Genomic DNA, 17,792 nt, shown 5'->3' with positions numbered 1-17,792 from the left:
ACATCCTTTTCGGTGGATACCATCCATTGTATTTAACTTGGATGAAAGGACCATTTTTCCCCTTTACATTTTAGTTTTTTTAATATTTAATAATTATGTTTATGAGAAATTAGAAGAAAGTGTTTTATCTTTGACAGATTAGTCAGATATAACCTCATTAAAAATATAATTGTTTTGTATATTATCTGATTTACTGATAAAACTATAAAAAGGATAACATTTTTTTTTCTTTTGTTGTTTGTTACAACTGTTTGTGGGTGTAGGTCATGGTTGGGTTTAGTTATGGTGTCGATGGGAGGGGACGAAGGTAGAAGATAATATGGTGATTCGATTGTGATGGTAAATGTTGAGGTTGAAATGTGAAACTGAAAGATGTTGGTGGTGATTGGCCAACGTGTCACAACAGTAAAATGTTTAGGTACCACAGTGGGAATTTCGCTAAATTATAGGGGTAAAACTTGCTGTTATCCCTTTTTTCCTGACAAAATGTAACTGATAAACAAATTCCAGGCCCATTTATGATTTTATATTTTGTTGGTCTCCAAACTTCCATTATGTGAACTAGGCCTCTGGCCCAAAATCAGGAAAGCTAGGTTTAAGTTGACCAGTTCATTACTGCACAAGATTATACCAACCTACCCAAATGGGATCCTCGCCCTCGGATCTTCAACTTCAAGACCCAATACATAAACACGAACTTAAAAGGCAAAGATGATTCAGTGACATATACCTCGTCATTGGCAAATCTGAATAACTGGATTTGTTTCACCAACACTCTATACAGAGACGTTGAGGGGATCTCTTGGGATGAAACTTTCAACGGGTTAGTATTGTTATCTTTCGAGGTTTTGCTTTCCGACTTTGTAAAAAAATTGATTGCCTAATGCTATCAGAAGAGATGACAGGTTTATCAGAACGAGAATGCTTCGTCAAGATAGTCCATATGTGCAATATGTGACACATATTCACCACATAATCACCTAGTAAGATCCAATCCAATGAGATGAACCGTTGCCTCTTCAAGTAAGGTCAAAGCACTCGGATTCTCCATTGAGTTGAGAGACAATATCAATCTATTGTGAGATCCATTAACTCTAGACGAACGGTTTTTTGAAAATTTCTCACAAAAGAATCCATCTCCACTCGGCGATAGATATTCTAATGACAAAGTTGCAATGCTTTTGCATCTATCTGATCTATCGTCGGTACTATTACTTGAGATAATAGGGTAAAACTTAAAAGATATGAGTGATATTTCCATTTCCATGGCAAGCTGTCACAGAAAAAATATGTAAACTTGAAAGGTCGATTTACATACATACATGCATACAGGATTTTATTACTCAAAACATTCAGGAAACCGTGGGAAGTCTCGGGACATGCCAACTGGGGTCTTGCACTCGTAGGGAATTTTTATGGAGGTAGCAGTGCTTCATTCAATCAAAACTATGGCGACACCATTTTCGTGTCCGCGTAACAATTGCTTCCTGTGCAATATTCATCGTCTCCAGAGGTCTCTGTTCTTCAAACTGGCAAGAGATAAGATGAAACAATGTAAGTATAAAACTCTACTACCGATATAATAAGTAAAACTTTTGATTGCTAAGTGGACACACTTCCATTTTCTACATTCACTAAAAATTAAATGTAAAACAAGCAAGTAATCTCGTGTCTTGTTACTGAACAAGATGCCATATAATCAAAACTTGAAGCAGTCTATTTACATGAAGTGCTAAGCTGCCCGTTTAAACAACACGAATAGCTAATATGTTTACCAAGATCTGCAGTTGGGACTTGTTATAGAATTTGGAGTACTCTCCACATCAATGAACTCATCAATCCAATACATACATACGGTTAATTCATGACATTTCAGTTGTTTCAGTAATGATATTTGATATGTTATCACTGTCTAAACTTAGGGTGAATAAATGTTTATACTTCACACATGCGCACACAAACACGGAAAGGGAGAACGAAACAAATGAAAAAAGAAGAAAACAAATCAGTAATCACTATTCCAAGCAGAAATTACCCTGCATTTCAGGCCTGATTCAACCAGTAACAGATAGATAAGCAAATGCATTAGAAAGCTTGGCAGGTGAAGCAACCACTCAATGAACTCATCTGGCGGGTTCTTCTGAAAGATATAGCCATATGCGAGGTCTTTGTAACCTGGTGGGCCTGGTTGGCCAGCATCAAACTTCTCATATCTTGGGCTCTCTTCTGAGCTGATCTTAGTTTATTCATTATTTTATCCATTGATGACGATCTCTTCTTTTCCAGCTTCATCTGAAGTACATCATTGTGTCAGTAATGATGAAGAAATAAGGTTTTTGGTCATGCTAGAGCTGTTGCATTTTCACCACAAATTATCATATTTAGTGGTCATGTTTGTCACTTTGTCTATGTTTTTGTCATGTATATTCTATTTAAGAGAAAAACCAAAAGTTGTGCCGGTAAAAGAACAAGTGACACTATCTACTCAGTTCCAGTTCATCAAGATGTTACATGATTGCTTTAATACCTAAATGAGCAAGCTAGACAGATAAGAAACTGAAAGAAATATTTAAATCATACTGCGAGAGGATTTTTATTTTTTCTGTATCAAGGTTGATCATTGACTTAAATATATTACTACAGTTGTTAATAGTACTCAGGAGAAAAGAAACCTCTAGTTTCCTTATGGCTGCCTCGGCTTTAGCCTTCTGCAGATTTTCCCAGGCAGTGATTTTGGCTTCTTCTCTTTTCATCCTGCAAAAGAGGAGGAAACGAATTGATATTGAATATCTACCATGCTTGTTTTATAGGATTTTCAATTTCTTCCAATGTCCTCTCATATTGATCAGTTTCTGATATCTGAAGATGACATGAAAGACTTCAGAAAAACCTTTCACCTAACTAGACTAAGTTTTGCTTGTTTAAAGTGATAAGTTCGATGCAGTTTTAGGCAAGATCTACAGAAAAGACAAAAGGCAAATCCAACACAATCTGATAGGAGGCTCATAATATCTCCTAAATTAATCATTATACTGCAATTATTTAAAGCTGTTACTGAAGGAAGAATGTGAATGTGAGTGAACAGAGAACAAAATGTCTGACTGGAAACTTTTAGCATGCTACTGAAGGTATCTTTGAGTGCTTGATTATAGAAATGAACCCACAGGATGTTTACTCCAGTCCTTAAGGCATATTGTCACTCCCAAAGTAGTTGATCTGTACTTTAAAAAAATAAATAGAGGCAATGTAGTAGTGAAGTAGACATACTTGGAAATGCTCTTTCCTGTCTCTGTAACATCCCATGTTGATGTACAAGTATCTACAACTTTCTTTCTCCAATCATCAACAATTTCTGAGCTCTTCCCAGTGTTTCGAGCTCTATGCTTCTTCGACCACCTAGTCAGGGTCACTCTTTCATCTACTGGCACATCTCTCAGTACTGATTTAGAGCCATGGATGCTCTGCAGTTCCATGATAGGTAGAGCTGAAGGGGAAGAGGGAGAGAAGGAAGGCCTTCCTTTGGGAGACGAGTGGGTGCTACTCTGTGGGCTCATTTGGGTCGCCATGTCTCTTCTTGAAACCGTTTGAGAAATATCAGTGGCTGCATCCTTGACGACATCAAGGTTTTCTTCTGCATCTTTGGTGAGAAAACAATTGGAAAGATGACTTATAGAGTACAATAGTCTTAATAATTACCATAATGATGACAACCTATCTCTTAATATTACATCAAGGTTAGATTTAGTGAATGTTCGTTTTGATATTTCATGGATCATATTAAGAAAAAGAAGCATCAGTTTCATAAATCTAAGCGTATGTAGAGAAATAAAGGCCTACTCTGTTCATGTCCACCAGCCTTGACTTTTACGTTCTTTAACGTTTAAATAGTTCCCATATCGAGAGGTATGCACTTGGTAATAACTCAAAAAAAAAAATTAGGATTTAATACAAGGTCTTTAAATTTTATTAAATGACAAGTTTCAGTTTATGACCACGCATCAAATATAAAGTCTTAATATTAATATTACCAATTTGGATGACAAGACAATAAACATGAAGAAAGAAATTTCCGGGATGGATCTCATAAAATTAAAAAGGCACTCATAATATCGAGATTACTGGAGTAGGCCAACGCTCATATTATCAACTAAACCAGAAATTTTGCACAATAGAGATGGAAATGTACCTTGAGACGATGGTGGATTCGCTGCCTCAGAGCATCCATGTACGCTAACAGAACGGCCCATGCAAGGCTCAGTCTGAACAGCAAATCCTCCACCATGGCTACGAGAATGAACTGTCAAACCATCAGCTGCAATTACACCAGCTAAAAAAGGAGAACCAGCCATGAAATTCCCCATATGCCCTCTATCAAACATTTGCAACGCAGGAGAGTACAACGAATAGTAAGCAATCCCAGGAGGACCAAGGGGACCACTCTTTGATTTTGGTCTTCTCTGCGGATGCACAATAGATTGCTTTGAACCAGCATCCCCAGAAACAGGACTAAAAATCCACCTCTCAGCATCTTCCCATTTTGAAGGTAAAGTCCTTCCATTGTTAAAAGCCAACAACCCAGAAGCATTCCCCTGCCTCCTTCCACCATTGCTGTGCAATGGCACACGCTCTGAACTCCAACCCTTCTGCATCCCAACACTTGAATGATGATGATAATTGGGTGTCCCAGGACTAGGAAATGCACCCAATTTCCGTGGCACAACAGAGCTTTTCTTCACAGTCCCCAACCGTGGAGACAAACCAGAGATATTATTTAGATCTAATGAAGCTGGTCTTCGCCTATCAGGATTCTTCAACAAAGCGTCAGATCTCGTCTTCCTGTCCTGACACTCTATGTACAGAATTCGTAATTATTACTTTTTGAAATATAGTAAGCTAAAAAATACAACTTTAAAAAGTAACTAAAGGTTACCTTTAAGAGCTAGGGAAAACGAGTTTCTTGCTGAATCTCTGAGTTGCGTTTCGTCCTCTGTATGAGCTGGACCGCTTTCTTCCGTTTTTACTGCGTATGTCGCGAAAGGGAAAAAGGGAGAAGCGAGGGGGAGGCAGACAAAAGGACAAGGACAGTGAGTGAATTTAAAAAAAAAAATTGGGCTTATTCGTTTTCTTTTCCGGTGCAATTTCAATTTTTTAACTTTTTTCAAAAGAAGCTACTTATGAAAGAAATCTCGAGTACCTTTCACTTTTTCTCCTTTTCTGGAGAGACGAATGTGCTTGGGGACTGTTATAGCTTTGTTTGGATCTGGATCTGGATCTGGTCCACTCGAACTCTCATTCTGATCTCCACTTTCTTGTCCTGCCATATGCTGCAAAAGACATTGACATTTCAATTTCAATTTTTGTTTTCCTTCTGTTTTCCTCTTTTCAAAAAATTGAAAAAGAAACCTTAAATCAGGTAAGGAAAAAAAAACATGCAAGTTTATAAAAAATGGTCGATCATAATGTACGCAGTTACAGCTTGCTCTGCTTACTGCACTCACAAATTGAGATAATAAAATGTTGAAAGATTAGAGAAGTTACTAAAGAGAGTTCGGAAGCAATGGAATCGCGGTCATGAGCATCGGAAGCAAAAGAGCAACGATCAACACTAGCGGAAGCCGACGAGAAGAGGCTGAAGTTCGATTCCAAAGTAAATATAACGGAGTCAGGGCTCGCAGCTCCAGCTCTGTAGCCTGATCTCACTGTGTTTCGATCTTGAAGCCCTAGCTCCGCCATTTTTCTTCAAAGCTTCACTTCTTTAGTTCTTCTACTTCTACAAATGTCGGCCGGCCATTTTCTTTTGTTTATTCTCCCTCTTTTTTTTTCTTTTTTTTGTATTCTGTTGTCAGATATGGCGGGTTCGAGCTAAAGACGAAGGCCTTTTTAAAACCCTTTTTTATTAGTGGGTTTTTTTTTTCTTAATTAGTGGGTTTGATGCCTTCGATTTGCGGGGTTGGATGGTCTTAGAACTGGGATTTTGACCGGCTTTAAATTGACTTGACAGCCCTTTCATATATGGTAATTCAGATTTAATCAAAGAGGGTAATAAGGACTTTAAGGTATACATTTGTTAGAGAAATTGCGGGGTTGTCACGTTCTAGGACAAATTTCTTTTTTTTATATATAAGTAGATGCTTGGTTTTATTATGAATTATTCTTTTCGTGCAGGACAAATTATCGGAATTAAATGATGATGTCTAGAAGGAGAAAAAGGCAACCGTTAAAGGAGAATTGGGAAAATTGATCAAACAAATTTACCACGCCATAATGATTGTCACTCCGACTTTCATTTAACTTTTCGTTTTCTTAACCTTTAAATTTAAATTTTTTTCATATCACTTCAAAATAAATAATAAAATTGAGACTAAAACTTAAGTCTCATTAATATTGCGACTTTAAGTAGGAATTTAATTTCAAAACTATTTAAATTAGTTTATTTCTAGAAAAATAAAGATTCACAAATTTTAATTTTCTAAGGCTTTGAAATAAAGTGAAAGTAAATTTTTAAGCGAATGAGAAAAAAGTGAACAAAAAAACCGTAATAAAGTATTTGAGTAAATGCTCTCAAAGTGTTTCTATTACTTTGAATGATTACAATGGAAGGGAAAGATCTTCATTTATAATTGAGCTCTCCCAAATCAAACGGTACAATTTAAATCATATCGACAGTTGAGATTAAGCATATCTATAAGTTTGAGAATCTTGGGGGATTTAAACACTTTACATGATCCTTTAAGAATACAAATATTCACCATGGTAATTCTAGTTTTATTGGAGTATTTCACTAGGCCACCAATACTTCAAGTAAATAGACTTCTCCATGTGTTCCATGGATTAGATCAGTTCAACTGTTCAAAATGGGTCAATTGAGCTCTATTTAATCATTTAATTATTTGATTCGCAGCCCATGATACATACATGTGAGTTACTACGTAGATGACACGCCAATATTTAATTAAAATTTTTAAAATTCTAAAATTAAAAGTTAATTTTAAAAATAAAAACCATTAAATTTATTGTAAAAAATATAAAAATTATAAAAGATAAATAATTTTATTTAAAATCAAATTCTATTATCAGTATAGTACTATGTTAAATTACAAATTTAATTTTCATATTTTAATTTGATTTTTTAAATTTTTTTGAATTTTGAAATTTTAATTTAAATACAAATAATAATCATTAAATTCTTTTATTTAAATGAGATTATTTCTAATATTTTATATTAGGAATATATTACCACATATATATATGATGCAATGTCTTTTTTTTTTGTATTTTCACATAATACAATAAAATCATGTTATTTTATTTAAGGGATTTAATTGTTATAGTTTGATCTATGATTGAAATTTCAAATTTCAAAAAGTTTAAGGATAAAATTTATTCAATTAGAGAAAATGGACTAAATTTACAACTTATATATAATACAAGACTAATAAAAATTTTTGACATAGTAAATTTAACCTTAACTTTTTGAGTCAAGACTAAAATTTTAAACTCCGAAACGTACAAAAATTAATATGAACCAAATTCAAGTACATGCTTGTAACTTACATTGAGTATAGAATGATGGCATAATTTAAAGTCTTTTATTTAGTATTACAAATCCTATCACACACGTATGCGTATAGAAATTACAGATTTAAAACACCTGTGTTCGGTTAAAAATAACATATAAAAAAATAGTTTGAAACTAATTAGTCATAATAACACATGAAATATGTATAATATTAAAATAAAATAATATATCAAATTGTGAGTAAAATAAATTTTGAACACATAAATACATCGTATTAACAATACTAAATGCACTACAAGTTTACAATTGTTTATCATGGTATTGTCATCAAATGTCGAGTTGACTTGCAACACCAACTCAATTCACAACATTGTTAATATATACAACTAACGAAGATAATAAATTGTGCACATTAAAATAAAAAATGTATATAACATATCAAAATAAAGCTTTGGTTAGGGATGACAAAAAAACAAGAATATGACAGGTTGTAACCCAACCCGATCTATTAGGATTGGATTTTTTTGAAAAATTAGATTCAGGCAGGCTAGTTTGGATGAAATTACCAAAGAAATAAAATAGTCAAGTTAAGATCAAGTTTGAAGTAAATCCATCGTGCCTTGTCCTGAGATATTTATAAAAATACCCTTGATATGTATATAATTTTTCTTTCAATAAATAAATATATAAATAAATAAAGATTAAATTTTAAGTATAAACTAACAATAATAATATTATTTGCTTCAAGAGATCTTACAGTCTGATATTAATTTCCTCAATAGAATTGTTTGATTTTATTGCTTTCGCTTAATATTGTTTGCTACTACTAAAAAAGTAATATTATTTATTTCAATATAAGAAATAAAACAATTAAAATTGCAATCTTACTTGGTCTCGTATTAAATTTTGGATTCGAGGTGGATTTTTTTCTTAAGAGTTAGGGTCAGGGTGGATGGGTCAAGTTTTAGGTTGGGTTTGGGGAGGGCAAAAACCCGTCCCATCTTACTTTGATCTATTGTCATTCTTAGCTTTGGTTGAGTAGTAAATTTAAGATATTTACGTTTTTATCAATTCAATTGGCATGAATTCAAATACCACTATATATATATTGGTTTTTGTTAAAATAAAAAGACCAAAGTACTATTAAATAATACAACTTATTATGATTACGAAAGAAAATTTCAATAATTTCTTTAATTAAATTAGTGCCTTGTTGACTCGTGAAACAATTTAATTAACACCTTAAATAATAATATAAATTTAATATTTAATCTAATATATTTAAACTATCCCTAAGTGTTATTTGAGTGACACTTGGCTTAATAACAATATTTAAAATAAATAATTACAAACAATAAAATTTGAATTTTTATGTCAAATTTTTTGAAAGAATAATTAATTATTAATATTATCTAATAGAATAATAGAGAAAGTATTATATAAAAAATAATTTTATGATTATTTTTTTTATTTTGAGAAAAATAGGATGGTCAAAACTAATAATTGGTAAGTTGGAATTCTTGTGTTATAAAAAGGAAACCCATCAAAAGGAGCTTGCATTTTAACATTAATTGAATTATATAATTCAATTTGGATTTTTCGAAATAAAAGAAAATATATATTAAAAAATAAAACTCCTGAATTAATTTACGTGTTATTGGTTGAACTGTTCATCGATTCTATTTATGTTTATTAAAGATGATTTGGTTAATTGTAAATTTTATCAAATATATAATTTGAGAAATTAAAGATATAAAAAATGTAAGTAGAAATAATTATGTTTATCAACAAATTAGAAATCATAATAGAAACAGGGAATGAGCAAGACAAGCCATCAAAATAAAGTCGGAATTGCCCCTACATTACAATTCCATTTATGACTTGAATATATATAAAGGTAAGTTATAAAAAAATAGTCATTTTTATTTGTCTTATATTATATTTTAATTATTTATATTTGAAATATTATATTTTAGTCATTTATATTATTGTTTTGTTATGAAGTAATCACCCTACTGTTAAGTTCCGTTACTTCCCTAACGGCAATTCTACATGACAGTCCAAAAGGGTTTTAAATATTAACTTGGATGTCCTACATAGCAGTCTAAATTAAATTTATTTAATTAAAACCTTATTTTTATTCTAGCAATTAGACATCCAAATTGATATTTAAAATCCATTTGAACTATCACGTAGGATTGCCGCTAGGAAGGTAACAATAGAGTGATCACTTTATAACAAAATGATAACGTAAATAATTAAAACGTAACATTTTAAATATAAATGACCAAAATATAATTAAAAACAAAAAAAAAGTGAAATTGTTAGACTTTATATGTATTCAAGTCATAAATGGAATTCTAATCTAGGGTCAATTCCAACTTTATTTTGATGGCTTGTCTTGCTCATGATAACTGCTGAACCCCACATATAAATAAAACATTGTTTCTAAAGTTACATCAATAATCATTCTAACTATATAATAAACGAAACTCACCGCAATTAGCTCTTTTCCTCTCTTAACTTTTACTATATCATAATAATAATAAATCATGTGTGTTATTGACTGCTTTAAATTGGTTGGTTGCAAATATAAGTAACAAAGTCAGACAAAAAGCATAGTTCCACCGAATTAATTATTTGTAATATATAGATGCCCAAACATTATCATTTGACTTGGGTTAATATGCAGGGGTCTTTTGATAAAATAGTAAAATTTTAATTTTGATGAACAATGGTTTAATCTTGCATAGCATTGCATCCTGAGTGGGCAAAAAACTGCCTCACTACGTGGAGCTGTCATCTTCGTTTCATCCGACTAGTATTACTCACCTTACAACTTGCATGGATATTTAATTTTAACAGTTTTCTTCATCTCTAACAGCCTTCGGGGCCTACAACGAAGCTTAGCTTCCTGTTTCTTTGCATGTGACCTTTAATGGTATAAAGTATATATTTAAAGAAAAAAAAAACTAAAAGCAATTAGGCAGCAGTTCGCAGCCCTCACTTCCTTTTTCTCATATTCTGCTGAATTTTTAATTAATGTTTACTGAAATTATTAAAATAGGAAGAACTAATAATCAAAGATAAAACGATTAATAAATAAATCATAAAGGATATGTACTCACTATTTTTACTTAGCTACTTATATACATATACGCACATATCATGAGATGAAATTGGTAAATTTGATGTCCCGATTTGATAATATACTTTGCTAGGAGCAACCATGTTTTTGAATAATGACAAAATTATTATTTTGACTCTCTCCATGAAATTAATAATTTAGTTTCAGTCTTTTAATTCCTTTAAAAAAACTAGTAATTTTTTTTAAATACATTTTAATCATTCAAAAAATTAATAATCTGATTTAAAAGATTTCAGTACAATTATTTTGATATTTAATCTTTTAATAAATTGATTTATGCTGGTCGGCATTGTTGTTGCTATCATTGTTGGTGAGTGAGGTTAGCTAGGTGTGTTTGGTTGAAGCAGGAATGGACCCAACCCCTTTTTGGAGTAGAATGGATGGGAGGAGGAGGTTGAGGTTCAGGTGTCGCTTTGCCCGAATTAATTATTTTGTGGTACACTTCACAGATAGCAATAATTTGAATGGATATTTTTCTTCTGGTTCATCTTGCGTGGTATCTCGAGTCATTGACCCCAATCTGATTTGCCTTTTAAGATGGTATTTGTCTTCTTTTCATAACACGAAAAAAGTTGAAAAACCAGGCCATGCATCATCTCTGTTTTCGATTGGAAACGAACCTCCAAAGGGACCATTTTTATAATCCTACTCATAACTGTAATATCTTCCTACCAAGCACATGCTCTCACGTTGTTGGCAACTGTTTGTTAATATTGTTTATTACTAGCTTATCCAGTTGTTGCATCCATATTCACCCATCTCTTTAACATTAAATATTTATTACTTTTACTTATTTAGCACAAATCATGAATCTTCCCTGCACCTTAACTTGCATCCATCTTTACTCATTAATAGTAAACCTGCATATGAAGCACGAAGTAACCACCAACTGAAATCTCAATAATTTAGCCTTGTTTTTTCATTTATTATCCACTCCTATAAAATTTATTGTTACTAACCGATTGCTTCACAAGTTTGATCCTTATAAACTACTGTTAAATGAGATTTATTAGGGTTGATATGTAGTTTGGTATATGTAGTATACTTCATTCATTAATACCTTACTTAAACATGTTTTTGTTTTTAATTCGGTACCTATGGACAATAAATATTTGGTTCCTGAACGATCACAAAAATGTTACAATAATCTAACGACGTCATAATATAGACCAATGTAGTGCTGCCATATGTTATATATATATTTAAAAATACAACCTTTTTCTTTTGTCTTTTCCCATGTGGCTTCATCTTCTTCTACCTTTTGCTTGATTGGGTATTTCCTTAGCCAATGAAGAATTATTATAGAAAAAGGATAAATAAAAAAAAAACTCTCATCTTCTACAAAAAAAAAAGGTTGTTTTTATAAATAAAAAATAAAAAAATTAATTAATTACGAAAATGTGTTGGAGACAAATTATTTAAGGGAATGGGTTGTTTGTTACCATGTTTAATTGGTCGTTGTCATTGTGTTAGGAGGCACACATATATGTATCCAAATACCAGTGAAAATAGAGTATAAACAATGAGAAAAAAACCAAAAAAATATTTTTTTAATGGTGCTACTGGTTTGTTAGGTGGCACCAGTTTAAAAAAATGTTTAAAAAATATTGTGAAGAAAAAAATATTTTTTTTAAATGGTTCCGCCAGTCTGTGGTGACGCCAATGTGAGAAAACAGTTGTGTCAAAAAAATTATAAAAAAAAAATTAATAGGTGTTGCCGGTGTGTTAAGCAAAATTGTCAATGTGTCAGGTAGCTCTAGTTATCCCAAAACACTGTCAGGCAACACCGCCGAATATATATATATACTCTATCCCCGACTAAAATCTAATTTGTTGGAATTTTTTTGTTATTGTTGAAGTTTTAGGTTTGTGTTAAAGTTTTTGGTTTCTACTCAAAGTAATAAAAGGAAGAAAAAAATATTTATGTTTAGTAGAAGGGTAGAAAACATGAAAAAAAGAAAACTTTGCGTTTAGTAGAATAAATGAAAACGGGAAAGAAAAGACTTATAAGAAACATTATAATTTATATAATTGATAAATTAATCCTAAAAATTTAAAGGAAAAAGAAATATTTTTTATATATAAAAAAAATTACCCTTCCACTAAAACCCCAAAATTTTGTATACCTGTTAATGTAATGTAATAATTTAGTCATGCACTTATACCTATTAATGAATTTATCTTCTTTTTTTTAAAGTTAATGAATTTATCTTATTAAATCATATGCTTCCCCTTATTCAAATCACAATTCATTTAACTAAATATCATTAATCATTTATATTATTTAATCATATATTCACATATATCAATTACTTCCTTCATATCAATTACCAATACATAAATGTTTCCATGTATTTAAAAAATATAATTATTGATAATTGTTTGGAGACTTTGGAAGAGCAAGAACCTATTCATCTTTCAAGACATCAATTGGAGGCTTACAAGACCATCAAAACTTCCCTTAGTTGGGCTCAACATTTTGAACCGTTTCTTGGTGGACCTAGATCTACAATCAATTCTGGAATTCATCATCACCTGGCTAATAGTTGGGTTCATTTATTTTCTGATGGACCAGTTGCTAGAGATTCTGGGAATGCCTCTGCGGGAGGAGTGGTTCGAGATCGGAGTGCCAATTGGATTTTGGTATACACCCATTATTTGGGTAGATGCTCACATTTGGAGGCAGAATTCTAGGGCATTCTTGATGGAATTCTCATTTTATTGAATAAGGGTTATAAGAAAATTCAAATTCAGTCTAATAATCTTGAAGTGATTAAGGCATTATCCACGAAGATATTAGTGGATTCGGGCATTAATGTTCTCAGAAGAATCAAACGAATCTTGTGCTCTAATGGCCAATGGGACTTCAAGTACGTCTCTAGGGAGTGTAATTTAATTGCAGATCAACTGGCAAAAATCAATCTCTCTTGGAAATCATCTCTCCAGCTCTTCGAAGTACCCCCGACTTGGTGGTTACCGCTATTTAGCAAGATAAAGCTTTTAGAAACTCTTAGGAGGCTTTCCTTTAGCTATTATTATTGTTATCTTTCACAAAAAAATAATTATTATAATTATTATTTTTAAAAATATATATTATATATAATTGGGCAATATTTGGCTTAGGTTAAAAATTTCTAACTTGACTCAAAAAAAAAAGTCTTAAATTTTGTTAGTGTTTGGTAAATAATGTTTTGGGTCTTCTTTTAATTGATTTAGGCACAAATAGAGGATTAAGTAGTCAAATCTTATAATTGTAGTGTTTAGTGAATGGAGGTTTGTAAGAATTTGTTGAGCTAAAACTTCAAAAACAAAAAACGCAGGGATGAACTGTAATGGCCTAAATTCAAAATTATCGGAACAGTGGTTTCGTAACCACAAATCCGATTTAAAGAGAAATTTATTTCAATATTTTTGCATGAAAATTGATATGATAGGAAAATCTTATGAAAATATTGATAGAAAAATTTTACCGATTTAGTGGTTAGTTAAAAAAAGAAATTATTGAAGAAATTAGGTAAAAACAAGGTATCGGGACCTCTATCTCGTAAAACCGAGTTGAAAATAATTTTATAAATATTTATGAAATTTTAGTAATGTGGTATTAAAATTTCGTTAGGAAATTTTAATGTTTGGGTAGTCAATTAAATGAAAAGGACTAAATTGTAATAGGTGTAAAAGTTACTAGAATGATTAAATAGCTTAAGAGTCTAATGAGAAAGGATTTAAAAGGAATTAGACCCAAAATTTATTATGGCTGGACGGCAAGGGCATGAAATTAGTAGGAAATTTGATAAATTACGGGCAAAATTGGAATATTGCAAAATTAACTAAATAAAGATAGGACTAAATAGGAAATATCTAGATTTCTCTTCATTTCTCTTCAATTCCAGCAGCTAAAAACACCATAGGAGGGTTATATAAGCTGGTAGTTCATAATTTTTGCACCAAGTGAGTTAATCCTTGCCTTTTTCTTGTAATTTTTGTGTTTATAAGACTTTTACAACTAGGTCCTACTATTAAATTCATTAGTTTTTGATTTCATGGATGAAATTGAAAGTCACCATGGTTGAGTGCTGTAAGTTTATGATGAAATAGAATGAAATTAAAACTTTAATTTGTTTATGAGATGATTTTATTAGGTAATTTCAATAGAAATTGATTTTTAGGACCTAATTGTGAAAATGCTTGGAATTAAAGTCTATTACTGAAATTATGATTCCTAAAGGTTGTAAACTAGTTTAAGGTGATAGAATAAAATGTTAATTGAGAAAAATCATCTCAATTGAGAGGCTAATTGAGTAGGGACGAAATTATCATTTATTAAAAGCTTAGGGGGAAAATGGTAATAAACAGCTTGCACTAAAATAGTTTGGACAGCAACAGTAGACTAACTTTGAAAAATCACCATAAATTTTAGAAATCGAATTAAAAGATGAACAAAATATGGAATTAAATCTTATTGAGTCTAGTTTCTCATAGAAGAAATAGTGTAAGCAATGGATTTTTAAATTTTGAGATATAATGAATTTTGTGAGACAAGGTCAGAATGAATTCGGGTTCCCCTGTTCTAAGTTTTAAAAATCATAAAAAATTGAATAAAAATAATTAGGGGTTTAAATTTATATTTATAGAATTCTGAATGAGTCTATTTTCAAGAGAAACAAACGGGAATATCATCCGAATTCTGTATTAAGAGATAATTAATTTTTAGTGAAGAAGGGTCAGAACTGTCAGACAGCAGAACAAGGTTGAATTTAAAGAATAAACTGTACTTATTGGCTAAACCAAAAAATTCTGAAAATTTTATGGTAAGAAGATATATGAGTCTAGTTTCAGGTAAAATTAACGGATCTTAATTTGGAGTTTCGTAGCTCGAGTTATAAATAATTTAGTGACTATGACTCAAATAGACAACTTTGAATAAACTATAAATAATAATAGTTGAATTATAGAGAATGTTGCATATGAACATGAAATGTATTAAATTGATAATTAAATTTATTTATTTAGATCCAGAAGATTCAAATACGAAGCTAGATCGAGGAAAGGAAAAAGTTCGGGATTAGTAGATTTTTTTTTTGTTTACAAACAAGTATCAAGGTAAGTTCGTGTAACTTGAATTATATTCTTAAATGCTTGAAATGTATGTTATTGATGTGAATATTATTTGAATGTTCATTGTATGAAAATTGATGAAACATTGATATATTTGATAAAAAGGGGGAAGAAATCTCGGTTGAATGAAAGGAAATTTCGATGGATCTCTGAAAAGGAATTAACGGTAAAAAGGATCTAGCCCGGACGGGTGATCCTATCCTGATATAACTCTCCCGAAGAATATGTGTAAAATGGATTTAGCCCGGACGGGTAATTCGAATTAGGGTTTGAATTTAGCCTGGACTGGTAATTCAGATCAAAGCTCATTAGAGTAATTGTCGTTGCAGGGGATTTAGCCTGGACTGGTAATCCCGACAATACTCTATGAGTTTATATTACATGGGATTTAGCCTGGACTGGTAATCCCGCTGTAAGGATGAGGTTCGCGGGAGTGTGCTCTCTGAAATGGAAATGTGTGCACATGAATGTGAATTGACGGACCCGGGAATGTACACTAAAAGTGTACCTTTGAAAATCCATCGAAATTTTGATAAATTCAACGGGATAAATATGGAAAAATAACAAGGAAATGGAAATTATGATATTGATGAGCTCATCAATCATAGTATATATTATTGGTACATAGAAATTATTGTACTAACTTGAATGTTGAGTTTGTGCATGTTAGGGTAATAATGCATTGAATGGATATAAGAATGTTTATTGTATTGTATTGTATTGAAAATATTAGGTAAGTATAATTCTTGTTACATGAGCTTACTAAGCACAAAGTACTTACCCCGTTTCCTTTTTCCCTGTTTTGTAGTATTAAGAGCTCGGAGGTCGGATTTGGTCGGAGACACATCACACTATCAACCTCAGGATTTCGGTATAGAAAGAAACTTTATTTTGGAAATCAATGGCATGTATAAGCTAATAAAGTAAATGTTAACGTGAAATGAATGTAAAGTTAGCCATTAATATGGTTAACAAACCTGGTTTTGGGTATGTGATGACGTTATTTTATAAATATGCATGAATTTATCTTGAAAATGTGTTGAATTGGATTGGTTGACGTGGATTGTTTTGGGTTTAAAATTTCAGAGAAGGTTAGATATCTATAAAGGGGTTATATTGAGTTAAAAAAAATTAATTCGTAAACTCCGGTAATACTTCGTACCCTATTCCGGCAATGAATATGGGTAGGAGTATTACATGAACAACTTTTTCCGCAGCTGATTGAAACGACATATGTGAAACGACATATCTGACCATACTTGCTAAAAAATTACTCCCATTGTCACATGCTCTCAAATGTTATTGAATATTTATGTACTCTTAATTTATTTTCAATTTACTTGTGTAAAATGACTTTATATGTAACTTTATATCAATTGAAATATGTTACTTGACAAATTTATTCGGAGACATAATTATCACTAATTTATATACTAAGAATATGACATAATTGTTTACAATTATATTGATACGCTATTAATATGTATCAATTTCTACAAGATTAATATTTGCAAATAAGGAACTTAAGAAATTTGTTTATTTAAAAATTTAAAAATATTCATTAATTAATTTTCATAATGGATGTTTTAATTAATTGATAATATTGTTTTATTTTTAATAATTTCACCAAATAAAAATTAAAAGTATTATAAAAAAATAAATACCTAATAATAAAATGTGTCATATCATTATTTGTTATTTTACATATATTAATTTTTAACTTTCAACTATCAACTAAATTTTATTAAATACTTTTAGATAAGCAACAACTAATAGAATCAATTGCTCAAATCAATTATGAATCAATTACCAAACAAGTTTCGCTTCGTGAAAAAACATTTTTCAGGCATTATCATTTGAGTTTTATCCCACATACTCCCATATTTTGGGTGGAGTTTCAGGCTTGATCGCCAGACCTTGTGCAAGTCCAGGATACATTCCAACTTAATAAAGGACGGCACAGCACTTGTCCCTAGGAAATGCTTGCAGTGGTTGAGGATATTAGCAGCG

General features: G+C 31.2%; 1 protein-coding gene across 2 annotated transcripts; it reads right to left on the bottom strand.

Annotated features, from left to right (window-relative positions):
* Positions 1 to 1,229: 1,229 nt before the first annotated feature.
* On the bottom strand, positions 1,230 to 5,930 carry LOC107958130 (uncharacterized). Of its 2 annotated transcripts, none has more exons than XM_016893805.2 (8): positions 5,539 to 5,930; positions 5,195 to 5,324; positions 4,931 to 5,020; positions 4,187 to 4,849; positions 3,268 to 3,637; positions 2,673 to 2,754; positions 2,036 to 2,292; positions 1,230 to 1,529 (listed from the first exon to the last, which is right to left on the bottom strand). In XM_016893805.2, exons 1-7 carry the CDS (start codon positions 5,731 to 5,733, stop codon positions 2,086 to 2,088), a joined length of 1,737 nt encoding a protein of 578 aa, XP_016749294.2. In that variant the 5' UTR covers positions 5,734 to 5,930; the 3' UTR covers positions 1,230 to 1,529; positions 2,036 to 2,085. The 2 variants fall into 2 exon arrangements, with proteins under 2 accessions (XP_016749294.2, XP_016749295.2); XM_016893806.2 differs by having other exon boundaries at positions 3,268 to 3,631.
* Positions 5,931 to 17,792: the final 11,862 nt, after the last annotated feature.

Source organism: Gossypium hirsutum, chromosome A05, assembly GCF_007990345.1.
Source record: "Gossypium hirsutum isolate 1008001.06 chromosome A05, Gossypium_hirsutum_v2.1, whole genome shotgun sequence".
Lineage (NCBI taxonomy): Eukaryota > Viridiplantae > Streptophyta > Magnoliopsida > Malvales > Malvaceae > Gossypium > Gossypium hirsutum.
Note: the sequence above shows the minus strand (reverse complement) of the source record. Positions and strands in the feature narration are given on the sequence as shown.

Excerpts from the sequence above, each read along its gene's own strand:
- LOC107958130 (XM_016893805.2), bottom strand. The coding sequence starts at position 5,733 with ATGGCGGAGCTAGGGCTTCAAGATCGAAACACAGTGAGATCAGGCTAC. Across the intron at positions 4,850-4,930 it reads GTTTTCCCTAGCTCTTAAAG|AGTGTCAGGACAGGAAGACG; the intron begins GTAACCTTTAGT and ends TTCTGTACATAG. Across the intron at positions 2,755-3,267 it reads ACAGGAAAGAGCATTTCCAA|GATGAAAAGAGAAGAAGCCA; the intron begins GTATGTCTACTT and ends CCTCTTTTGCAG.